This window comes from Miscanthus floridulus, chromosome 16, assembly GCF_019320115.1.
Source record: "Miscanthus floridulus cultivar M001 chromosome 16, ASM1932011v1, whole genome shotgun sequence".
Taxonomy (NCBI): Eukaryota; Viridiplantae; Streptophyta; class Magnoliopsida; order Poales; family Poaceae; genus Miscanthus; species Miscanthus floridulus.
Genome location: NC_089595.1, coordinates 15,882,839 through 15,909,768, shown reverse-complemented (window position 1 = coordinate 15,909,768; position 26,930 = coordinate 15,882,839). Strand labels below are relative to the sequence as shown.

The 26,930-nt window shown below is 43.4% G+C and overlaps 1 protein-coding gene and 2 pseudogenes across 1 annotated transcript; 1 reads left to right on the top strand and 2 right to left on the bottom strand.

The window, feature by feature from the left end:
- Nucleotides 1-468: 468 nt before the first annotated feature.
- On the bottom strand, nucleotides 469-4,587 carry LOC136510081 (protein NETWORKED 2D-like; annotated as a pseudogene).
- Nucleotides 4,588-5,678: 1,091 nt separating this feature from the next.
- LOC136510326 (protein FAR1-RELATED SEQUENCE 5-like) lies at nucleotides 5,679-8,791 on the top strand (annotated as a pseudogene).
- Nucleotides 8,792-9,876: 1,085 nt separating this feature from the next.
- Nucleotides 9,877-11,599, bottom strand: LOC136510325 (ABC transporter B family member 15-like). The gene is made up of 5 exons (XM_066504815.1): nucleotides 11,506-11,599; nucleotides 10,712-10,890; nucleotides 10,561-10,615; nucleotides 10,373-10,455; nucleotides 9,877-10,302 (listed from the first exon to the last, which is right to left on the bottom strand). The coding sequence occupies exons 1-5, from the start codon at nucleotides 11,597-11,599 to the stop codon at nucleotides 9,877-9,879; spliced, it is 837 nt and encodes a 278-aa protein (XP_066360912.1).
- Nucleotides 11,600-26,930: the final 15,331 nt, after the last annotated feature.

Here is a 26,930-nt window from a genome sequence, read left to right as displayed (position 1 = left end):
ATTCTGCCCACGCAATGCAGTAACCCTGAACTAAATAGATCACTTATTATGGCCTCAATGTTAAACGGCACAAGCTGAATTTCATCATGTATAGTTGTTCTCTTCAGCACACAGTGACTTCTCTGCGAATTCAAAATATCTATTTTTCTAATAAATTATCTACAAATGTAAAAAAGCTGTACAGCATATGCATATCTCTTTTGAATTGAATCAGCTGGTTAGTAAGAATATGTTATTTAGTCCCAGTAAGATGCTACAAGATTCCTTAAAAATAAGCTAAATATAGTCTTCTGGCATTATTAGGCCACAACCTGACATCAAATCTTGAGTCTTGTTTGCTTTCTCCATGATGAATTTGATATTTGATTCCATCCAGAAGACCTGATCATCACATTAATATGTTAGACTATCAGATCACACACTAGCATATTTGAAACTTTAGGCATTTGGACAAACACTCATGCATACCTAGCTCATTTTAGTGAAGAATGCCATGTCACTGTGCTGCTTCGAAAGGTACGCTGGATTCACACATGCAAACAACGATGTCTTCTTTTTCTTGGCTGGAAAGAGGAACATCCGCAGCGGTACTTTTGATTTAGAGGGCGCATTCCTCCAGGTGCTGCTAGCTTTCGGCCCAGATAAGCTAGTGCTCTTGTCAATCTTTGCCAGAACCTTATCAAGTTCTGTGTGGAGCCCTTTGACATGATCCAAACTAGCCTGCCGTCCATCAGCATCTTTGTTGTTCGCTTGCTTCATGTTCAGGACGTCTCCCTGGAATTTTGCAACTTGATATGAAGTGAATCTAGCTCTGTGCTCAGTGTCTTCATCCATTTCCGTAGCTCCTTCAATTTCCTCCTGTAGGTTGCATAAGGAATCAAACCTAGACTGGAGTTCACCTTTGAACATCATATTCTGTTCCGACCATACTTGCAATTCAATCTTGAGTTCTCTTAGCCTCTTTCTTGTTGTTTCCATTTCTGAGCCTGTAGGGTATTTGTTTGTATCGTTCTTGTTTGGCTTTAGCTTGTCATTTGTTAGCTTACTGATCTCAGATTGTAGCTGATCATACTTGGTCTGAAATCCTTGTATCTGTTGGAAAGACATGCTCAACTTCATCAAGAACGCTAGGTTCTCCTCCAGAAGTGCATCAATGTTTCTTCTGAACTTCTCTTCTAGTGGTGATGCTTTCTCCATCTCAACTGCATTTGTTGATGTGAGATCCTCCAGGATAATGCTTTCTTGAATGGTAACAGAATTGTGTGGTGCATCATGTTCCATGGAAGAATTTGTACTCATGTTATTTTTCAGGCTAGAACTATTTTCTGTTCTCCTAGGAATATAGGAGACACTTTGTGCCCTTTGATGAAGTTGCAAAATACTTGGAGTCCTTCGGTGGCCCCTAACCATTCCATTCTTCTCACTTAGGGACATGGTTGAATTCAATTGATGACCTCTTTGTGATGCATCTTTGTAAGTTAAAGATTCCAAGAGCTCACGAAGTGACCGAATCTCAGCATCCTTCATTCCGTTGGCACACTCTAGTTCACTTATCATGGCTCTTATCTCATTCAGGCATTCCTGGTTCTTTGTTTCCACTTTTGCAAGCCTTCGCTTTGCATTCTTATAGTTTCGGAGGATGGAAGTGCACTCATCTAATAGTACCTTTTCCTTATCTTGGAGTCCAGTCATAAGCAATTGCTGCAGATTAATCATGACATCCTCTTAATCTCCAACATTTGCAACTTCCCCACTAGTAGAACTAGGATTTTTAGTGATATATGAAGCTTCAGCTTCGTTCATCTCCATATTCTGTTCTGACCTGCTCTCAGACATGTTGTTACACTGTGTTGAGTTATACATCACATTATCCTGTTGTTTCACATTTTCTCCTGGGCTGCTTGGGGAAATGTGATGCAGCTGTTCTAATGGGTCACTCTCATGGGAGTGTACAATATATGGTTGCACACTGCTTTCATTGTTACTAGTCATTTCATCAACATGTTCTGGTCCTCCATTATTATTGTCAGCAGACAAATTATGGTCTGCATTTTCTGTTGTTCCTACATCCACTGATGCAGATGTACTGAACTTATCTTCAAACTCGCAACACCACAAATCCTCTGTTTTATCTACATGAGAATGCTCTTCTGCTTTAATCTCATAGTGGCAACTAGATGACTGACAATCGTCATGGAAGATACTTGGCTCTGATGTGTCTGGACGATAAGGAAATCCATCCACATGTGCCTTGCTTGCAGTTTCATCCATCTCAGGATCTTCTGGTGGGCTTGTTTTGCCATGCACACTTGATGGTTCAGTGTCAGTGGATGCTGTTGCTTCATCAGTCAGCATGCACCTAGAAACTGCTTGGTGCTCAATGAGAGATGATTGCAGCATATGTGAAATATCACAGAAACTATTTATTGTTTCTGTGAAATTTGTATAGAATATTCTTTCTTCTGCATCATAGGATGCCTCAAGGTTATGCACTCTAATAAGCTCCTCTTCTGCCTGCTTGAGCTTGTCATTTAATTCACCCGGGTCACTGGTTTGTTCTGTCTTCTCTTCCTCCAATTTCTGCAATGACTTCTCCAGCTCATTATTTTCTAGACACAACCTATTTATCTGTGCAGTCTGGGTTGAAATCATGAGTTCCAAATCCACAAATTTGTTAACTAGTTCATCAATTTTCTCTGCAATATCTTCCACAGAAAGATCAGAGCTCATCTCGAAGTATCCCCTGTTCTTACCTACCAGTTCTTGTAGTTGAGTTTTCTCCTGCTTCATGGAGAACAATTCATCTTTCCTAGCACTGGCATCATTATTGACATTCTCATCTGCAGAATTTCCTGAATATGTTAGTGATTTACCATGTGCTCTGAAGATACCCTTCAGTTTATCCCTAGAAACCTTAACTCTTTCGGACTCAATCATTGCTTGCCTGAAAAATGACTTTTGTTGCTCCTGCATTTTGATAATGGCACCTTCACAAGATTTAAGAGCAGTGGCTGTCATCAAAGCCTGGGCCTCATGATCCTCTATCGCTGCACTTTCATTGAACTCATCTTGGAAGTAGCAAACTTCTTCCTGCATTTCATTAATTTGCTTTTCAAGATCCCAGTACTTTGCAATTCCGCTCTCATAAGAGCTTTTGATGAATTCTTTCTCAGTCTGCAGGACTAATATCTCTTTCTGCAGCCTGCTAATCTCAGCTTGTGCATTATCCTTGCTGATTGGAGCTGCAGATTTCTTGCCTGAATCCTTCAGTCCTGATTTCTGACCATGCTTCTTCTTCATCAGTCCCTCCACCGTTGACTTGTGGATTTTGCGACGATCAACTGTGGTAAAAGCCTTCGGAAGATTATCATCGTCCTCTTCTAACAATGAATACTGAATCTGATCAGGGAAGGCAGTTGCAATGGTGTGGTTTGCTTTGTGTAACTCCCCTGACATATGGTCATAGCGTTCAGCAAGGGCCCTGTATGCCCGGTATGCTTCTTCCACTGAACTGATCACCTCCGGTCGCCGCTTGTAATACATTTCCGCCCTCTTAGCGAAAGAATCAGCTTCCTCCCCAAGGAGGAAGAGAATACACTTGACCCTATCTTCCATATCTGCACGGGTGCACATGCATGGAAATCTTTTGACACCCAAAATACAATAATGTTGAACAATGAAAATAGCAGGTACAATTGGGGACACTGGATATCCAGAAACAAAGAAAAATCTCAGAAGCATTGTCTAAATGTTTTTTTTTTTTTTTTTGCCATGGATTGCAAAATACGTGCTGAAGGATGTGTCATAGTGCTCCCTATAAAAATGTAGAGTTCAAAGCAATTTTAATTGTTAATTGGTTGATATGGAACAGAGGTTTCAGTTTGTTCTTTCTTTACTTTACTGTATTCAATTTTGTGGTCAATTTATTTGCGCATAATGATATGCAATGTTTTGATTGTGAAAAAACAGTGTTTAAAAAGCAACAGGCATTAGGCGGGTAGTCTGGTAGAAACCCATGTTTAAAAACCACAATCATGACACTGTAGTGTATTTGTAACTACTAGGCCAGTACCGATCGAAACTAGAATGAAAAGCATTAGTACTTCTTGCTCTGAGTAACCAGACATTGTCAAGTGAATAGTACATCTCTATGCTTAGATGGTCCATATATAACTTTGATAATCACCTGAACTAAGGTGTTTATTGCTAGAAACCAAATGTTCTTGGTACAATCCTGCACAGATTGCATACCATGTATCTGCCATATATTTGTTTTCTTTTGCAGGAAATCATCCAAGCTTGGAAGAAGAAAAGAAATAGTTCAGAGAAACCAGCCTCTCACTCACTGTAACAAAATGTCATTAAAATGCTAAAACTAAAGCTGCACATGAAGCAAGCCTTGAGCATAGTCTTGCTCAAAAAGGGTGACTGGCTGGACCCAGGTGTTATGGCTGAATCAACATGGATGAGATGTGCTCTCAAGAAAGACGAACCTCTGAGGTTGTTGTCGAGCCATTTGGACTGCTTGGTGCGGACATGGCTCGCCCACCACCATGAATAGGCATTGCTGGCCGCCCGCTGCAGCATACTGTTCTTCCTGCCTCCTTCTGCTCAAGAGTTCCTCAGCCGGGTAACCCAAGCTCCTCTTCTGTGTATACAAGTTCACCTGCTCTGCACAACAGCACAAGCATGTCTCACTGAACTTTTCTGAAATGCGCACAGGCTAATTGATCGAATACCTCTGTGATCTGGGTGGTCCTTGATCGTTAGGTCCTTCTTTGCAGGACAAAGAAAATGGTGAGATATCAGAACTCATGAAGAAAGGGAGGCTGGAAAGAATGCCATGAATAATGGTCAATGTCCGGTGATTGAATCTGCTGCTGTTGATGATGATCAATGTCTAAACCAGACGAGGAGCAACGCAGATTCTGTGCTTACTTGTCAGCACACGACAGTCGTTGGTACATGGTAGGTGGTGGTGATGACGAAGTGGTGGTGGGAATCAGGAGTAGTAGTCACTGAACGGTGGGCCCATTGGCTTTGTGAGCTCGTCATTAGTCACTGCATCTGCTGGTGTTGGGCAGCACGTCGGCGTGTTGATTGGCTCACGAAATTCGGATGCGAAGGAGATATGCTTTACGCCTTTACTCCCTCCAATCCTAGAAAGAAAGTTATTATGGAATACGTGCAGGTCAAACTTTCTTAACTTTGAGATCTGATTTCCCACCGCACCGTTTGCAACATAGAGAAACAATATATGCAACACCGAAAATTATCTTTTGCAACATCAAAAAACATCATTCACAACATCTGTAGGTCATGTTGATGATGCGTGACATCGAGCACGACCCCGAGCTTAGCCTCCCTGTCTAGGACGGCCGCTGGAACACGGAAGAAATTTGTATGAGCGACGGGCGCACGGTGCGGCTGCTGCTCCCCTCGGCCGGATGGACGCCACGTATACGCGCCTTGCATCGGACGGCAGCCGGAAACTAGGCGGCTTGCGTGCGTTCCCGTCGGCTCCGCATCAGCTGACGACAGCACCAAATCGGCTCGTTTCAGTCGTGTTGAGGAATATTGAATGACGCGACCCGAAGTCACGTTGAATACGGACGCTGCCGCCACTGATCAGTGCCTTGCCCTAGACGAGTTGCCGCCGCCGTCGTCTCCGTGGATGAACCAGTAGACTCCATGGATGATGTTGGGGGCCAAGGAGGGATCGCAGCTGTTGACCCGATGGGATCTTCTTCTGTCATGGAGGATTCATGTGCATTAGAAATTGATGTTGCTGCTGCTGGTCGTCACGAAGACGAACAGGTAACACAGGCGCTGGTTATCTGTTCGAGTTGATGGGGCTTTTCTTTTCTTTTTTTTTCTTTTGATGAAACAAATGCATTTTCTTCTATATTTCATAGAACACCACGGTTATGGCCGGTGTACAGACCATCGGCACCATTTCACACACTTCTGCACCCGTGGAGAATGAAGCACTTGATGAGGTAAAAAATCATATAAGTAACAAATTTGTCAGAACATATGCTATTTTGTTTTTATTATAGTACACCTTCAATTAGCAATTGATTTGCAGGAGGTGGTTAATAAAGCTAGGCAAAATTTGATTATTCCTGAAGTTGGAATGACTTTTCAATCCGAGGAAAAAGCTTATGAGATGTACAACACCTATGCTGGCAAGATTGGATTTAGTGTTAGAAAGAGCAGGACAAAGCACCGCAAATATATGGTTTGCAGTAGCCAAGGACAACGAGAAAATGAGTCATCACAAAAGGACATTACAAGGACGGGTTGTGATGCTCGTGTTCAGTTTAGTATCAGCAAGGAGGGGATTTGTACAGTGCAAAAGGTCATACAAGAGCACAATCATTATATTGCTAGTCCAAATAAGTCACACAAGCTGAGGTCCCAACGACAAGTTATTGAAGCAGACAGGAAACTAATTGGGCAGATACGGGAAGCTGGAATGAAGCCTTCCCAAGTTTATGAGTTCATGAAAGAGTTTTATGGTGGGGAAGAGAACTTACCTTTTGCTAAGATGGATTGCTATAATGAGATTGGTTGCGAGCGACGACAGTATTTAGAAGCCAATGATGCATAAACTTTATCTGAATACCTGAGAAATAAGTAGTTACAAGATCCTACATTTTTATGCTATTCAGGTAGACAAGAATGATGGCCGTATAGCAAATTTTTTTGGCAGATGGTCAATCCATCATGGATTACAAATGCTTTGGTGATGCTGTGTCATTTGACACCACATTTCAAACTAAAAAGTTCGAAATGCCTTTTGCTCCGATTCTTGGCACCAACCATCACAAGCAGACGATAATTTTTGGATGTGCACTTATATTTAATGAATCTATAGAATCATTTGTTTGGCTTTTTGAAACCTTCCTAACAGCTATGTCAGGAAAGCACCCAAGCACAATTTTCACTGATCAAGATACGGCTATGGCAGGAGCAATTGCTTATGTATTCCCAAATACAAGGCACCGTCTTTGTTTGTGGCATATTTGCTTAAATGCTGCTAAACATCTGAGTCACGTAATTCATGAGTCGAATAAGAATGAGTTGGATAAGAATGAGTCAGATAACAAGTTTCTATCTGATTTCAAAAAATGTGTGTACGAAGACAGATCTGAGACATACTTCATAGAGAAATGGCATGAATTGTTGGCCAAATACAACCTGGAGGAAAACTCATGGATGGCAAATCTATATGCTTTGAGGGCAAAGTGGACTGCAGTATATCGCGACTCTTTTACAGCAGACATGAACTCGACCCAAAGGAGCGAAGGTATGAACAATGTCTTCAAGAAAAGATTTCGTAGAAAACTTGGTCTTTCGGAACTCCTTGTAGAATGTGACAAGGTTGCAGCTAGTCTCCGTGCAAATGAGTTGGATGCCGATTTTCAGTCCCGCCGAAAGAATCCAGTTACATACATTCCAAACCTACCTATGTTGAATACTGCAGCTGAATCATATACAAGGAGAATGTATTCAGAGTTTGAGGAAGAATTTAAAAGGCAATTTACATTGACTTGTGAATTGTTGAAAACTGCGGGGACACACTTGACATTCTTTGTTAAGTATATGCAGTCTGACCATGGAGCAACAGTAGTATTGAACACTGAAGATTCCACCATTACATGCTCTTGCCGGATGTTTGAATCCATAGGTATATATACTACTACATTTTAATTTATACATTGTAAGGTGTAATATAGGTTTATTAATTAAATAGAAAACTATATCTTACAGGTTTATTATGTAAGCATGCTCTCAGAGTCTTCAATTTGAATGGAGTATACAATTTGCCATCGCAATATATATTGCCTAGATAGACAAAATATGTGAAAAATGGATTTTATATTGAAAAGCAAGGAACTGAGAAGGGAGATTTGAAATCACAGGCAGCACTTATATCTCGCCAGGCCACATCTCTTGCATTGAAGTGTTCGCCATCACAAAAACTTCTTGATAAATTGCAGAAAGCTCTACATGACTTCAACTTGGAAGCAGATACTTATCTAAGTGAGACACATGAAAAATCCGACGAGGTTCCTCCAGTTCCAAATGAATGTGTTCAAGATGCAGTAAATGGTAGAATATCATTTAAAATTCCTCAAGTAATAAAAGGTCCAAAGAATACACGTTTTAAAAATGTTGTTGAAAAGAAGTCTAGGAAAAAGAAGAAAGGTTCTCAGAAGAAAGGTACTGACCTGCCCAAAGAATACAATTTATGTCTACAAGTTTTTTTAGAATATTGAACTATGTTTTATTGTAGGTGACGATCTGAAAAATAATGTTGCAGAAACAATAGATGAAAGTTCTGTTCCAAACCAAATAACAGTAAGATATTACCTATTTTCATAATTTATTCCCTTATAATTACAAGCATGATTTCCTGAACACTTTCTTATGCAATATATGACAGAATTTTAATGCTGGGCCATCTTCATCCATGGATGCTCCTTTCCTGCAAAGTGGATATGCTAATTCTACAATGGCACACTTCAATTTAATTCCAGAACCTTCTGCAATGGCTGCTCCATACATTCCAGGAGGATACACAAGTCTCTTAATGGGAGTTGATCAAGATGCTATAGTGCAAACCACTGTTAGGAAGTTACATTTTGATGGAGTGCAAAATCATGAATCTATGTAACTGTGCTCATTCGTTGTCAAGTGACCTTATGAAATGGAACATGTACATGTACAGTCTGTTGGCTTTGCTCTGAATAGGAACCTTACAGACAGTGCTTATTCAGAATAATGCATTCCACAGAAACAATTATTAGATTATTCAGACATGCATTCCACTGCTGATTTCAGAACATCCAAATATATTTCAGACAAAAATCGCATTTTACAACTTGTCTAATTTCGACAACAAACGTCGAAACACGGAAACTTGGACCATGTTTCTGTTACATGAAACTAAGTTCTGAACTTGCAACCCTGACATAGAAAACAGCGAGCACCTATATGCTCTGGAAAATGAATATATACTACCAGCCAGTGCTACTCGTACAACTGATTTTGCAATTAAAAAAAGCACATGCCCAATTGCATGATACAGCTAGTGTAAGGTAGCATGTTCCTTGGCAGATGACACTTGACCCATTCTCATCCTTCATCTGAAGATCGACATGATGCTTGACGAGCAAATAGCATTACAGTTGAGTCTGCTTGCCCTTCATTGTCCTGAACATGATAGACAGTTAAGTTCAGTTGGTTCAGTTCATTCAGCAATGAGCAATCAAGTGTCAGTACAGGAATCACCTTGGTGGAGCCAGTCGTGGTGGACGGCGAGGACGCCCAGGCATAGGCTCAGGTCGCTGGGACCGGGACGACGCCGCAGAGCTCTGGATCTCGTCCCAATCTGCCGCTGCCGCCTCTGAAGCTCCTCCCAATCCGTCTCCGCCACTCCCATCTCCCTATCCTCTCCCTTTCTATCTGCGCGGGCGAGCACTGCTCCAGGTGCCGCAGCAGACGCGCCTCGCCGTGCCATCCTCGCGACCTCCTCGCCGTGGTCTTCCCCGGACACCGTAGGTACTCCGGCAATGGCGGAGTCAGACGAGTGAACGTGATCTGGCCCCTGATATGTCCTCTTTGGTGGCGCCCTTTTTGCCCTCCGTCTCGAGAGGCTGCAGCTTGTCGATCATCTCGCGCATCCGTGCCGCCGCCGTGGCGGCGTCGACGAAGTAACGCAAGTTTGGCAGAGCCATCATGATGGACCTGCAAACATCAGAGCAGTGCCATGTATGTATCAGGCCAGCCGCATGCATGCAGTTATCTGATTTTTCTGAGAATGAACAAGCCATTACATTCCGGCCAAGACGATGCAGATGGAGGCGACTAAGACGTGTCCGCCCTGCGCGTGGAAACGGATGACGAGGACGCTGCCGATCTAGGACATGAAGGACCAGATGGCGTACATGATGCCCAGGCTCCCGATGACGGCGCCCTTGATGAGCCCCGCTTGATGCCGAGCGCCGTGCTCCGGGCCAGGGCGCGCCCGAACCGCTCCAGCGTCTGCCGCTCCCCGCGGTACGACACCACGGTACGGATGGACGACACCGCCTGCTCGGCGACGCCGCCCGCCTCCTTGTACGCCGCACGCGCCTCCCCCGCCGCTGCGGCCATGCGCTTGCCCAGGACCACGCTCGGGGCCACGAAGAGGAGCATGAACGGGAGGCCCGCGGGCGCTAGCAGCCACGCGAAGACGAAGGCCACGACCAGCGCGCCGAAGAAGAGCGTCATGTTCGCCAGGACGTTGGGCAGCTGAAACATTGATGAGGAGAGATTAAGTGGCCTGCGGTGAGGACGGCCTGGACGTGTCGAAGAACTCCACCTGCTGCCGCAGGACGGCCTCCATGTACAGCCGCCTCATCCTGGACGCCTGCCGCTCGGCGGTCTGCGTCCAGCACAGCCCCTCTACAAACATTTTGACAGCGTCAATGGGCGGGTAAAAGTTGCACAAGATCGTCGCCGCTAGGTAAAAAACTGGAAACTGCTACCCTTTTGCTGCTCAGTGCTCACCTAGGAAAGCGCAGGCGCCCACGGCAACCGCGACGTACAGCAACCGAAGCGCGAACTGCAGCAAGTGCGCACGCGCGCGCGCAACGGTCAGAGAGCTGCCCGTGCCGACAAATGTGACAGGGGAACGTACGCTGGGTGGGTGAGAACTTACCTTGTCGATGGCGCTGGAGCTGAAGGCGCTGTCGGTGGTCCCGGCGAGTCGGCCGGAGGCGCCGGCGCCGGCGCGCTGGCGTTGTTGGCCGTCGTAGGGGAGATGCTGCGGTTCTTGGGGCTGCCGGTCGGGCTGCTCTTCTCCGCGAGGACGTACCGGTGCGGCACCGTGGTCCGGTCCTCACGGGTAATTCGGCCTTCAAACTGATCGATCATCCAACAAGCTAAGTGACCGGTTCCTTACCGGGTCCGATGAAGGGCGCACAGATCTCGATCATCTCAACTCTCTCTTATCTAGCGCATGCAAATGCTGCTACTTGTTGAATCGAGATTGTTCGAACGAGCGCATGCATCCATGCGCGTGCATGGAGGTTGTTCGTTCGGCGTCGGCGACGGCGAGCTAATTTCTTTTAATCGCCAGCCGCCCACTATATTCTTGCGGTGAAGAGGAGAGGCGAGCGATCCGCTCCGCTCCGCTGCCCTCTCGATCTTCTCCTCTCCTATCCCTACGCCGACGCCCGCGTGTACCATGTCCACCTCCTCGTCAAAGCCACAGACACAGCTGCCAATCACCGCATCACCTCCACCTCCACGTCGACACTAGTGCCACCGCCGCCACCAACACCAACGACTCGGCCGCCTCTCCAGGCTCCGCGTCCTCCTCCCGCGCCCCGTGGCCCACCCCCACCGGCCACGGGGGCGGGAGCAGGAGCACGGTGCACAACCACGCATGCGCGGGGTGCAAGTTCTGGCGGCGCAAGTGCGACCTGGACTGCCCGCTCGCCCCCTACTTACCCGCCGACCAGCAGGGCCGCTTCACCGACGCCCAGCGCCTCTTCGGCACCAGCAACATCCAGAAGACGCTGACCAAGTACGGCCCCGCGGCCATGCGCTCGCTCATCTACCAGTCGGAGGCTCGCGCGGCCGACCCATCGGCGGCTGCCTCGGCATCATACAAGAACTGCGGCGACAAGTCCGCGACTCTGAGATGGAGCTCCAGTTTGTTAGACAGCAGATCGCCATCTGTCGCCAGCAGGCGTCCGACCCGGCGCCGGCGGCGATGATCGCTTCTTCCCCTGTGGTGGCTGCTGTCCAGCAGGACAACATGGTAGCTGCTGTGGACACCATCTGCGCCAGAACAGAAGAAGATGGCCGCGCCGGTCCTGGTGAACCACGACGACGTAGATAATGAGCATATGGAGGGGCTGCTGGCGACGGCCGGCAGGGGCGCCATGCCATCTGGAGTTAGGCTTCTCCTCTTTCTAATGCATGAGAGATACGTACATTCATCCATGACCATGCATACACAAGAATTAGTTTAAATTTCTTAGTTTGTATTCAATAAGTAGTTTAAGCAATGCAACGTCGATTAGATATCTCAGTTTTCTTTAGAGAGTATGTTAATTATTTTTGCGGTTCAGTACCCAGTAGTTTAGTTAGGTTTTATCATTGATTTTCGTCACTCTACGTGGATCAATCTTTGATGAAAGCTAGGTCGTTCGTGAACTATGTTTGAGGAAACAAGTATTATGCATGACTTCATTCAATAAAATAGAGTACCGGCCGCATAAGATTTGTTCAAGGACATTGTGTTCCCCACAATTCGAGACCAGACGACATCATCATGTTTGACACCGTGGGGTCTCTTTAACCAAATTGACTACCAGAGCAGTATGCTTAAGTTACTCCAATAACTAGCAAGTTTGCCCACACAAATAAAACAGGTAGCTAGTTTGCTTGTTGCAGTATTTAGATTTTTTATTCGAATATTATTTTTACTAATAGTTTTGTTTATTTATTTGATTATAATTGTCTTCTCTTTATGCGCATTTATTCTATCTACTATTGCATGATCTCTAAGCCAGATTTAGAGCTACTGTCATCATTCTTGTCTCTTCATTTTTTTTATTACTATCTAAAGACTGTGCAATTTCAGCTAGGGCCACCAAATCAAATAGCCTTCAATCTTATCTTGGTGAGCTCTATTGGTGATAAAATCTCTCTTATAGATTTAAATTCGAGATGATCTTGTCGCTTCTATTATGGATCTTTAGCTTCAATCATCCACACCAACTATACTACTCAAAACATTATTCTTCTATTATAGATTTACCATTTTACCCTTGATTACATAAAAACATTTTTGAAAATGGAATTATCGCACCTTTTTTTGTGCTAATCCAACCAATTTAGTAGGCATATGGTGCCTATGACCCCACCATTTAGTAGGCATCCGGTGCCTCTTGGTGCCATTTAGTAGGCATACGTGCCTCTGCCTTTCTAGCTGTGAGATCAGTGCTCGTGAGCCATCCAATTTTCCCTAAACCATTGTAAATAATTTCATTTGGTTTTGTCATACGGTTCTTGTTGTCCTAACACTATTTATCTCCAAACAATATTGGATAGAGAAGATTCACCTTATCACGATCCTGACTGGCTTTGCTGAATTTGGTAGCCCCCAATGTCTCAAGATAATAATTAAAAAACACTAAGCTTGGATACAATAGGTGCTTCCGGAATGCCATGGATATGGATGCATATGGCAACCTAACTAGCAGTTAACTTACTACTGCTAATTCCCCATGGTCCCCCAATGTACATTTATATATTATGCCTTCATACATTTTCAATCCAACATGCGGTAGCTATGAATTATATCATGCCACCGGAATGTTAGTTAGCACCGGATGCATTTTATACTGGTTTCTCTCCTGCCTACACTCTACATTATCTCCACTCATAATATTTTTTTGCCAAGAGAGGGAGACAGAGAGAAACACAAAGATACAAGTGTGTACGTGATTCAAAAAATATATAATACTTTATAGTTATTGAATATTTTTTTTATAAATACCTTATATTTGTATTTAGAAATAGATTTGAGGGATATTTAAATTTATTTCTTATATATCTATAGATATGGGTAGTTTAGAAATAAATTAAAGAGATTATTTTATAATATCTTTCATAATGACATATATATATATGTTGCTAAATTGAGAACCAAATTTAGGAGTTACTTTGTTTTATTTTTTATAATGACAAATGTGGGTAATTTAGGTGCAAAATTAGGGTGCTGTTTTAATCATGTCCCAAATAGTTATATGAAGTTGCGTAATTTTGAAGCAAATTTAGTTTTTTTTTAAAAAAGTTTGTTTCATAATGGTTTGTATGTCCAACATAACAATGCAACAGGCATGAGTCACCTTGTTTCCATGAATGACTAATTGGTTTGTTTAAGGTAGGCCTTAGAGTCGACGACAAGTAAAAACTACAGGCTGGCTGTTTGGTTGGTAGCTGTAAAATGTTGTCTGGTGGTGGCTATATAAAATGCTGTCTGGGCCAGACAGGCTTGTGAGACGTCTGATTTTAGATGCCTACTAGGCTAGGATCTCTTGCCTGTGTGGACGATGGGGTGTTGTCTGCCACCTCATGATCATCGGTAGTGGTGCCGTGCATGGATCGTGGTACGGTGGAGACACGGCAGCGGCGATCTATCTAGTAGCAAAGAAAGAAAGCAGAGCTATATGAACTCGAATTCGTGTCTAGTATCTTCTTCTTAGCGGAAAGCAGTGATGGACACAGGGACGTTAATCCTGATCGGTTTCCAGAGCTTCCATGCACGTTAGTTCTTGAAACCCGCCAGGCACCGGACCTGAGTCCGAGATGGAGGAGGAGAACGCTAGCTACAATCGGCACGCGCGCCACGACGCAACCATATACGCACGCCACATCGAGGCTGCCGTATAATCTATCGATCCCAAATCCGCATCAAGGCGTCGAGCTACTAGCAATCGGAACGACGGCGGGATGGCGGCGCCGGCGCCGGCGGTCGTCATCGGAAGCGGCTGCGGTCCTACGAAGAAGAGGCCCGCTGCCCTTGCGGCAACGGACGTGTGCGCGGAGAAGAGGGTGAAGGGCAGCTGCTGGGAGAGGTCGGAGGACGAGCACGTGGAAGCCATCCGGGAAATGTGCCGCGAGAGCTCGCTCCGGAATCAGGCACTCGTCGCCATGGTCGACAGGGTCTGCAGCGGGCTAAACGACATGCGTCGCAAGCTAGCTAATTTGTATTTTGTACTTCCCTAGCAATAATATTTGATGATGCTCTTGTGGTGCTGAGTGCTGACTGTGACTGATCAATGAATCGGCAGCGCGACTGTCAACCGCTTATCTTTTTTATAGTAGGAAAATAAATAGAGTCTTATATATGTTTTATTCAGGCGACTGAGACCGTCAGCCATCTTTTTTTTGGGCTGCGTGTTTGCGCGGGAAGTATGGTTCACGCTGTTGCGCCCGTTTGGCCTTGAAGGTTTGTTGGCGAGAGCTGAAGCTGACGATGACCTGGTGACATGGTGGCTGCGGCAGCGCCGTCTGCTGGACAAGCCAAAGCGTGTGCAGGTTTTGACTCACTGGTGCTGCTCATATCATGGATTCATGGACTGTCTGGAAGGAACGCAATGAAAGGGTCTTCAGAGGCCGGGCAACAAGCGCAGCAGACACGGCCTCTAGAGCAATCACGTACTGAAGGGAAAGAGTGGTTGTTGGACGCTGGTTTGTCTCAAGCCTAGGGGCATTTGTTTGCGTTGAATGAGATTGCCGCTGCTGATGTCGCAAGTCGCAACAATGACGAAGTATGTAACCATGAGTTTTGGGTCTGCGGAAACTGAGCTTGCCAGTGTTGCTCCTCGCAATCGGTGGCAGTTCGTTCACGGACATTTAACACAAATTCTCTTCTCCTTTGTTTCTGCGAATATACAAATTCTCTTCTCCTTAATGAACTACGGGTATGAACCCGATCGTGAAGAAAAAATATGTCATACTCCTATCATTGTGCTAATTATAGTAAATATGCTCGTGTGTTATTATGAGAGAAAAATGTAGAACAACAAGCAACAACAACATCTACAGCAGTACTGGGTGTTCGGCTGGTATGGTTGTGGAGAAATTTGGATGGTTTGTAGGAATTCTGGAGGAATTTGTGAGAGAAAAATACTGTTTCGGATGAAAAAAGAAGCGGATAAGCCGGGTTTAAGGGCACGCGAACGGTGCCACTGTAGGGTGACTAGCATCCATGCATGCTCGAGCTCCTTCAACCACTCTCTCCGCTCTCCGGTTGCCTAGTCGCGCTCACTATCCACGCACGCCTCTAACATGCTCGGATTCATGTGATTCAAAAGACTTTTATAGCAGTGTAAGCTATTCGCTGGCTGGTTTAGACCTTGAGCCGGGAAGAAAACTTAAATTGAGCAAAATTATTGTGTCTAATTTATTTTTTTCTCAGGACTGTCCATTTTATCCCACGAATTTTGGTCCATTCAGGTCAACTCCTAGAACCCTACACACTACCACATAAGAGATTTACAGAGACAGTCCAAGTGGGTTTACAGAGGTGGGCATGGCGCCAGTCTCCAATCACATCTTCACTGTTAATCGAGAAAAGTGAAGTTGGTCACATGCCTGCCTCTGTAAATTCCAAAAAAAAAAAAAACACTGCCGAACCTGTGGCACCACGCATTAGGCTGGGCCCCACACCGCTACTCACTAGTACAGAAACGGGCTTTACTCTCAGTTGTGAAACCTCTTCAGTCCCGGTTTCCCAACCGAGAGCACGAATCCGGGACTAAAAGGCCCCTCCTTTAGTCTCGCCTTCTCACTCGGGACTAAAGGAGTCCCGGTTGGTAAGACCAACCAGGACTAAAGAGGCCTCCCGGCCTGGCCACGCGGGGTGGCCCTTTAGTCCCGGTTGGTATTACCAACCGGGACTAAATGTTTCCTTTTTTTTCTTTTTTTTGTTTCTATTTTCAATTGATGATTCGTTTTGATTTTTGAATAGGTTTTCGTATACGCATTCTACGCTGCTAGTAATATACGTATTCTACACGTTTATAATATTCGAACATTTTGTACAAACTAAAGTATGAAACTAACGTATATATTACATGCATATACATATATTGTACGTTGTTTTATGTACATATAATATATATATATATATATATATATATATATATATATATATATATATATATATATATATATATATATATATATATATATTATAAATAAAGCTTGCATTGTATATTCTATCATATCCTTGGGATAACAAATTCACTCCATCTGGTTTGGCTTCCATGTTTCGTTGACGTCATTGTAGAACTCGTCGGCGGGGTTGAGGACCTGGTCATTAAGAAATCCTGCTATGGTCTCTTAAATTACTTTCAGTTGGTCACGTCGTATGACTTTTTCCTTCAACCATAGTCTTCAATAAAAGTTAAAGAAAAAGTATTAATATATATATATATATATATATATATATATATATATATGTTGGTCACGTGATTACTTATATATATATATAAGAGCAACAAAAGAAATTGTGAATATATGCATATATTTATATAACGTACTTTGAGGATCTCTTCAGGAGTTCTTTTTGCATACGCCATGATGAACTCGCAAACATAGTATCCGCAGTAGTTGTTTCCCTGTTCTTGCCTCAGAACCCACTTTTACGAGAAAAAAGATCCGGTGAATTGAAAGCATGCATGGTGTTAATTGAATTATATATATATATATATATATATATATATATATATATATATAAATGTAGCTAGTACTTCCTTTGTGTGCGATTACATCCAGTGGCGCTTTGCAATATTTCATGTGGTGTTCCTCAATGAAACTTTTCCAAACACTGTGCCCAATAAAATAAAAAATTAATTTGGCCTTTAATAATTATTGCAGTTAAGAGATCGGGGTATATATAGTTGCTAGAGAGACCAAATTACCCTTGGATAATATCTATCATGTCTTGGTACTCTGTTTATTCTTTTCTTAACGAGTCTAAGATGCTCAACTATCTATTGGCCATATCGATGACCATCAATATCCAGTGATTGCTGCATATGTTTTTATACACAAATATGATCGACATTAACTAGAGTCAACATATATATATATATATATATATATATATATATACACACACACACACACACACACACACATGGGAGATAGCTTAGCTAGTAAGCAAATAATTGAACAAATGTCCATATGATCGACATTAATTATTTAACACTCACTTGAAGTTGTAGGGGAAGAGTATGTTCTTGTTTTGTTGGTTCACTAAGAACCTCATGAGATTTTTCTCGAGTTCAGCTTTCCATTGAGGTGGGGGGGTAGGGTGTTTGAATACGACATTTGGATCAATGAAACCAACATCATTATCATTTCTCTTTCTGAGTTCTGTCATCTCATATCTGCATATATAAAAATATAGTGTGAGGATATATAATTTATATATATACATGTAGCTTTATATATATATACTTTAATAGTAGAAACTAATCACATTTACAGACAATAGCAGCTAATGAGACTTTTGTCGCGAGAGTCCAGGTGGCATAGTTGGTGTAATTCTACAAACTCGACATATATAACGTCATCGCCATGGAAGTAATGTTGGTTTCTAACTCTGACAGGAACAAAGGCCTCTCTCCGTTCACACGCCGCCATGTACCACTTGTTTAGCAGGTACATTTGCGTACCCAGTTCACCTAAGGCCTCAGGGTTGTATAGACTCTTTCCATGTTCAAATTTTTTCCAAGGATCCACTTTCGTAGCAGATGGTCCTTCAGCGAGCACTTGGGCAAGGTCCAAACCAGTTTCCTCGTAAAACCGAGCCAGCTCCTCAAAATCGACGTCTAAGTCTATGTTCGAACCATATTCATTACGAACGACAAGAGGGGGGATTGATTGTTGCGATTGTTGTCCGAGTTGTGCAACACCCTTCCCTGGTCTAGTCTTTTTCTGCGCCGCCTCAAATGACTTGGTCAGAGAGCGGTTGTAGTCCGATTTTGGCAGGGTCTTTTTAGATTCCCGCTTTTTCTGGTCTACCTTCTTTCTTAGAAGATCTGGAGGTAGGTAGAAGTACGGTTTCTCCGGGTTCTCCCTCGCTTCTCGTTGCTTTTTCACTTTTTTGAAGAAACTGTCCACATCTTTTTGTACTACAGCATTTAATTCCTTTTCACTTTTTTCATAAGACAGTTTTTGGGGAGTAACTGGATTAGATGTGGCTTTCTTCTTTGCCGGCTGGTGGGCCAACGGCTTTGTTTGCGGGGCAGACCTCTTAGGAGATGGCTTCTTCTTAGTCATCAAGGGAGGCGGGGAAGGCGTTGGAGACCTCCTTGGAGGCGTTGGAGACCTCCTTGGAGGTGACGGTGGTGGCGGCGTTGCCACCTTATTTCCCGAAGCACTATGATGATCTGGAGATTGGATAATTGGATTTAGGTTGGTGGAGACCCTACTGTGTGAGTACAAAAAAGAATAATTAGGTATAAAAAATTGTTATTTTTAATCATGCATGTCAATAGAAAATTAGTGAAATTTTTTTTGTTCACTTTTGTCCGCACCTATTGTCTGGCAATTGAGGAAGCGGCGGTGGTGTTGACACAAAATGTGACACACTGTGCCTCACACACAGCAAGCCGAAAAGCGTGGCTTCAATCGGGTTCCCGGGTGCTTCGTGATCCGGAAGCGTGCCAGTCAGTTTGACCTGAAAACTAACAAGGGATAAAACAATTAAATATCAAACCAGAACATATCGGGTGAGACCAGACAGTTCCACATATATGGCCCTGAAGCCACTTACAACGACATACGGCTATAGAGAGCTGTCTGCCAACAAGTTCATAAACCATTCAGCTAATCGTAAGATGAATGCACGTAAAGACCTGATTGTCGAATGCACGTGCATGGAAGACATGTTTGAACAAGTGAAATTAATTATGAGTTAACGCATAACCAAGCTCGGCAGTCCAGCCGAATTGGGGTCCACGAAGAAGGAACGTGCAAATAAACATGATTAAACTAATCTAAAACCTACATCTGCCGCACGACACCTGGTTTTGTTAAAGCTTAAACGTGATTAACATGCATGAACCCGCGACATGTGACAATCTAGATTAAAATAATTCAGCCATTATGAGCGCGTTATCTATTTGCAAAGGTAATATGAAAAGCAATGATCGTTGAAGCCCGAATAAAACCATAAGAAAGGGCCGAACAATATCAATCTAGATTGGGCAAAAGTGTGTTACAAATATATAAAATATTTAAAACATGCAACACTGGATAACTTAATGAATCTACTTAGATTTGCCGTATCTAATAGAGCCGATAACTATCTTGCTTTCACTAAGCATATTGAGCAAACGCCTGCCGCACGATGTCTATTCATAAACAAAGCGTAAGCAAAGACTTCTTGATTGTCAAGCAAAGATCCGCCGCACGATCATTGAAAACAAACAAGACTACTTGCATCACGTCTAAATCCACCGCATGATACTAAACATGATAACAAGGTTGTCGGAACTTACGGAGGTCGACGGATCGATGACTCCTCTCGAAGAATTCGATGACACGATAAAAGGACTCGAAAGTTGGCACGGGGCCGGTTGTATTGATTTGGTTGTGAACATCTATTACAATGGTCGAGGGTCAATATTTATACCCTAGACAAAACACGAGTCCTAGAAGACTACGATTTACAAAGGAACTTTTAAACAAACTTGGAAACTTACGATTCCTTGCCCTAAACTCTCAGAGTCCTTTATTATTACAACTTTCATCTTTTCGATCGGCTTTGCCTACCATCTTCTGTTTTCCTGAATGGAGTCACCGCCTTCTGGAGTAACCGACCGCACAAGCATTTAGCCGACCGCTTGTTTTGTTTGCCGAATACCCTTCTTCCCGCATGCGGGTCCACCTGTCATCCTCCAGAATCGACCAAAATCCAGTGTTAACACATGCCCCCTCAATTTCGGGATAAAAGTTGTTTTATTCTGAAATTGACCACAAGCTCCTTCTTCCTCCTAGGTCAGCACCGTTCAACACCGCCTCCGCTGCCCAAAAATTCAAGCTTTCAGCACAACCTCGGACCTACTTCGAATCTTCAATGGCGACCCAGGATGAAATCCCAGAGGTAAACTTTACTTATATTCGGCAATTTTCATTTGATCCTCCCGTTCCTCCTTTGGCTTATTCCTCTTTGATTTCAATCACCTTCTAAAGGAATACAAGAATCAGATTTTGATCCCCTACGCTACCAACCCCGATTCCTATTTCCTCGGCCCAATGGGAAATCCTGATCCTGCTGAAATTATTGAGAAGGAAACCCAAAGAATCCCTTTCAAATCTGGGATCACTTCGCCAAACCGATGGCCAAACACGTTCAAGAATTGGCCATTTCCCCCAATCGCTGGATGGCGGAACTGGTACAGGAGAATGCTGGAGAAAAGCAGTAGCCACTGGGAAAGCCAAGACATCAGTCATTGTCTGGAATTATCCTTAGCAGAAACACCCAGAAACGACTCCCTTTTGATAGCAGCTTCCCATTTTTGGTCTGACACCATTAATGCCTTCATCTTCGGTCATGGTATGATGACCATCACTCTAGCCGACGTGTTCATGATGACTGGCTTGAACGTGTCACTACCAGTATACCCCTATAAGTATAAGAGCAAAAGCAACCAAAGAGCTGTCAGCTCTGGAGGTGGATGGGTCAAGCACATCCAGAACTACATGAATGCATCTGGCACCATCTTTGACAAAGATTTAAAAGCCTTCATGAATATGTGGCTATGCAGATTCATCTTCTGTGGAAAATCCAATGAACCAACCCTGAATCACATGGTGATGGCTGAAGACTTAGCTGCAGGCACTCAGATCCCACTAGGCAAATATCTCTTAGGGTCTGTTTATCATATGATGCATCAGGTTACTCTTCAGATGCGCCAAGGTGGAGAAATCTCTTGTGTGAATGGTCCCTGGTGGCTAATTCAAATGTGGCTCCAGCTATACATGCATCAGATAACCTCTGTGAGCCTTTTCAATCTGAGTTTTCCTTCGGTCAACTATGCTGAAGGTAGCACAGCAAAGGTTAAGGCTTGTCAGACTTATGGGGAAGCAACATCATCTATCAGTATTGACATAGATATCGGTCATTTCTTCAAGCTGTTTTTCAAAGGATTCGGCAACGTGCTCTGGTTCCCTTACAGAGAAAATGAAAATTTGACTCTACCCTGCAAGTTTAGCTATGAAATTGGTTGTTCAGGTCAAGAATCTACAGATATCTTCAACTCCTTTATCAAACCTTGCACTCTGCCAGCCGAATTTCATCATGGGAGATTAGTGCAGTCCACCTATGAATTCTACTATCCAAATACGGTGGCCAGACAATTAGGATGTGGCCAGCTGCCTCCAAGATTCCTCTTCTCAACAATCATAAAGTCAAGGGAAGTAATAACAGAAAGAATGGAAGCCAAGAAAATCTTTGAATTAGGATGGGAATTGCCAACATACGAACCATCTCCATTTGGGCTAATAGATGTTGCTCATCCCTTCTTTGTTTCTTGGTGGCAAGAATGGCATGCTCATATCTTCAATATATCAGTTCATTCTTTATGCAAAAACTTGCAACCCGATTTTGCTTCTGATAGTGAGGTAATTTCATTATGCTCATCATTTCTTGCTCTTGAATCCACTTCTTATTTTAACATCTGGTCATGCACAGGATCTTGAGTTTACTCTCCCAGCCAAAGCAATCAGTACTACTCGGCTGGTCCCAAGCCTGCTCTGGGGTTTGATGCCCCAAAATTAAAGGAATTCATGAAAACTCCTGTGACTTTGGATTCAGTACCTTTAAAGGCACTCATGAGAGCTCCTGCTGCTTCAGCTGCTGCATCTTCAAGAGGAAAAGGCAAAAGGAAAATACCTGACAATTTTCTCCTACCCAAGAAACCAAGGACCAAGAAAGCCAAATTATCTCTTAAGGTATGAACCTTTTACTCTCTATCAGGTTAACAACCCCACTTAGCAGTAAACCTGACCACCTCTACATTCATTACTTCCATTGCAGCCACAAGTCGAAATTCCCATACTAGGCAATACCTCAGCACCTGTAGAACCAACCCCTGAAGCTTCTACCGAAAATGAAGAAATCCATGACAGTGAAACTTCAGAGACTCATGAAGCTGAAGGTTCAAAGGCTCATAAATCTGATGAGACTATAGGTAACATCGTTCAACCAATTCTCTTTTTTCTCCCTTTTCTAAATAACATCTATCTCTTATACTCATTATCATTTACTTCATTGAGAATAGATGAAATCTTAGATGAACTGGCAAGGGAAACTTCTCCTGATCAAGCTCCAAACCCATCCCTTCTGAACCTTCAGCCAAGTCCTCCAACAAGCCAGGGTATAATCCATCCTGACGATCAACCAGTTCAGCAGGTAATGCCTTGTCTCACACTATATTTTAGCAAATTCACACAATCGGCTAACACCTCCCTTCTTCTCTCTTTTTTTTAGAAGAACATCACTAAACCGACCACCAGCTACTCCTTCTCTATCAAGGACTACATCATTGAGAAAGGTGAAGAGATTACTTCTCAACAATCCTTATCGCTGGAAAATCAGGCTAGGCTAAAAGAGGTGATCATTCTGCTGAATAAGGATACCATTAGTCTGGTTCAGGATGCAGACCAGATAAAAGACCTCCTTGAACTCATTGATCAAGATATCCCCTCTGCTCTCAAGGCCCCCTAGAATCTGCAGCCCATCTTGATGACCACTTTGCTATGGTGAGAAGGGCCACCAAGAACATATCTTTGAGGGCTGTTCTATAGAAGGATAGATCTTTGAAAAAGCTAGAGATTAAAGACCTTCACTCTCATATCCATACTGCAAAAAATTCCTTGACAACCTTGGAGCCTGAACTAAAAGCCATGGAGGACGAAAAAAGCAGACTAGAAGCTCAAATAGCCGAACTGAATGCCAAAATTCAGTCTCACAGGGCCCATATAGCTAACTTGCCGAAGAACATAGAAGCAGCTTCACTAAAGATAACTTCGACCATCAAAGAAGACCAGCAAATCAAAACTAAGTTATCCAGCCTCCAGAGTTCTGAAGATGAAGATCAAAAGGTGCTAGATAATGTTAGCCGAATCAGGACTGAGGCCATAGAGGCAATCAATCATCTTCTGAACAAGTAGACATTGGGTTTGTAATAAACTTAAGTGTGATATCCTCTTTCCCTTGATCAACCAACTTTATGTTTACTTATTTTTATTCGTTCGAAAAAAGCAATCGGCCATTTTCCCTTAAATTACTCGATTAGAATGTAGCCGATTGTCTCCATTCTTCCAATAGCCGAACGAATCCTAATTTAAATGTTGTGAGGGTATAACCGAACAATGCTGGCTCCAACAAATCAGGGAGATAGTCGAGCGGTGTCCGATTTAACCCATGCCTGGCCCAGCCCAGTAGTGGCCCAGCTGAAAGGGAAAAACCCTACTCCACCGTTCGGCATTCTCGCCCCACGATTCCGTAGAATTCGCCATGACTCTTCGCTTCCGGCTTATAAATAGACCCTTCCGTTAGCCTTCATCGCTATCTTTGCTTTAGCGTTCTCACATCTGTCTCCTCCACTTCCTTCATTCGATTCATTCTAGAAGAAAACCCTAACCTCCACCAAAGCAAATGGCGAACAGTGGCGACCGTGGCAAGCGTCCTGCCGACGGGGAGGCTGAAGGAAGCAGAGCATCGCGCTGCCAGCATCGTGGGTACAATTCGGCTTTTTGCCCCCTTGCAACTTTCTTGTTCATCCCATAGTTTTGATTTTTCTTCCTCATTCATCAGGATAAGGGTCATCAGCTCCAGCCAATATCATCTTCTTCCTCCGGTGACAGCAGCTCAACCGGGAACTCCATCATCCGGCTCTTCCAGCTCTTCAAGCTCCTATCATTCCAATCCTTGGGGCCCGGCGGAACCAGCAGATGCACATCATCCGTACTCTCACGAGGAGGCTCTCAAGTTTCGCCAGGAGAGGGACGAAGCCCGGGAGGAGCTAGGCGACGTCTCCAAGAAATTTGGCATCGATCAAGCCGAATGGGAGGACCAGCGGAAGCAACTCTGCGACGCCATCATCGGTCTGATATCTTCATTTGGTTTTATCATTCTGGCTTCCCTTGCTTGCTGACCCATTTTTTTTTCTTTTTTGCCCAGCTCTTTCTGCGGAGAATGACCGTCTGAAGGCGGCGGCGAACAAGATTGCCGACAAGGTGAATGCCCAGGGGGAGACATCCGAGGCACGCCTTGATGCTGTGGACGGCCGTATTGATCAGGCCGTCATCCAAGGTGTGCACCTTGGTGCTTCTCTCGGGCTGGCGGCAATGACCTCCCAAACCAACGAGGACTACTCCTTCCAGCCAGTTGGCTTCGTTGGAGGACGCCCGGACGAGATCGACGACATCGATGAGCGTCTGGAGGCCTACGATGATCATGCCACTGCCCTTGCCAAAATCACAAACCCCCAGTCCGTCCTCAACAAGTTATTTGAGGAGTAGTTTGTATTAGGATGGACTTTTATAAATAATCTCGTCTTTTGGAAGAATACTTATTTCTTTGATTCTTTTTCGGTAAAATTCTGCCTGCGACTGTCAGAAAAATGCTGAAAACAACCCAGTCTTGAATAAACATTCTTGTGCTAGAGGCGATGCAAACTGCATCGGCTATTTTGTGCTAAAGGCGATATGAACAATATTGGCTATTCTCAGTCCTATATCTGATTTTTAGGCTAAAGGCGATTTTCTCTTTATCGGCTTTTCTGATCTTCATTCATGAACCAACCTCAACACTGGGGTAGTATTTCTTAAGAAATCTTCCATTGATAGCTCTGGTAAACTCCTCCCCAAATAAAGTCTTCAATATGTATGCATTGCCAGGTACACATTCTACTATTCGGAAAGGACCTTCCCAATTTGGAGACCATTTGCCGAACGCTCTATCCTTTGTTCCAACTGGCAATATAGTTTTCCAAACCAAATCTCCTTCTGCGAATTGCTTCAGCCTAATCCTTTTGTTATAATACTTAGCAACGCGTATTTTATTTTTCTCAATATTTTCCAACGCTTTGAGACGAATCAAATGTAAATCTTCCAATTCATCCATCATCAGATCCTTATAATCTTCTTCTACCAATTCTTTCTGTAATACAACTCGCCTTGAACCTGACCGTATTTCCCATGGTAATACAGCATGATGCCCATAAACCAGTTCATAGGGAGACGTTCGAGTGGACCCATGACAAGCCATTCGGTAAGCCCACAATGCTTCATTAAGAACCAAGTGCCATCTCCTTGGTCTTTCATCAATCTTCTTCTGGATGATTTTAATCATAATTTTATTTGATGCTTCTGCCTGACCATTAGCTTGTGCATAATAAGGAGAAGAATTATACAACTTAATCCCCATATCTTTGGCAAAATCACAGAATTCCAAAGAAGTAAACTGAGTTCCTTGATCAGTTGTTATAGTTTGAGGAATCCCGAATCTGTGAATTATATGTTCCTTAACAAAACTGATCATATTTTCTGATGTTACTTTCTTCAAAGGGATAGCTTCAACCCACTTGGTGAAATAATCCGTGGCCAAGAGTACAAATTTGTGTCCCTTACTAGAAGGAGGATTGATCTGACCAATTAAATCTATAACCCATCCTTTGAACGGCTAAGGTTTGATTATGGGATTCATAGCAGATGCTGGAACTTTTTGAATATTGCCGAATTTTTGACAATTGTGACACCCTTTGTAATATTCAAAACAATCCTCCAACATAGTCGGCCAAAAATAACCAGTTCTCCTAATTATCCACTTCATCCGATAAGCTGACTGGTGTGCACCACACAATCCTTCGTGAACCTCATACATCACTTTCTTGGCCTCTTCTTGACTTAAACATTTTAGCAATACTCCATCGATAGACTTGTAATATAATTGATCATCAAGAAACACAAATTTGAGAGCTTTGTACCTAAGTTTTCGGGAAACTTTTTGAGATAGACCTTTCAGATAATTGGCAATTTCGTGTCTCCAATCACCATCTACTTGATCAATATTTAAAACACCTTCTTCTATAGCAAAAACTTCCCGACTCTCTCGATATCCAGAAGCAGCTTGAGCTAACTTATTTGCTTCTTCATTGCACTCTCTAGGGATATGATGCAAGGTTACTACCAGAAAATTCTTCAAAAGTTCTCTACACTCCTCATAATATTCTCTTAACACATTGTTCTTGCATTCATACTGACCATTCAATTGATTAATCACCAACTCAAAATCCCCAAAGATTTCAACAGCAGTGGCCTTTACTTCTATAAGA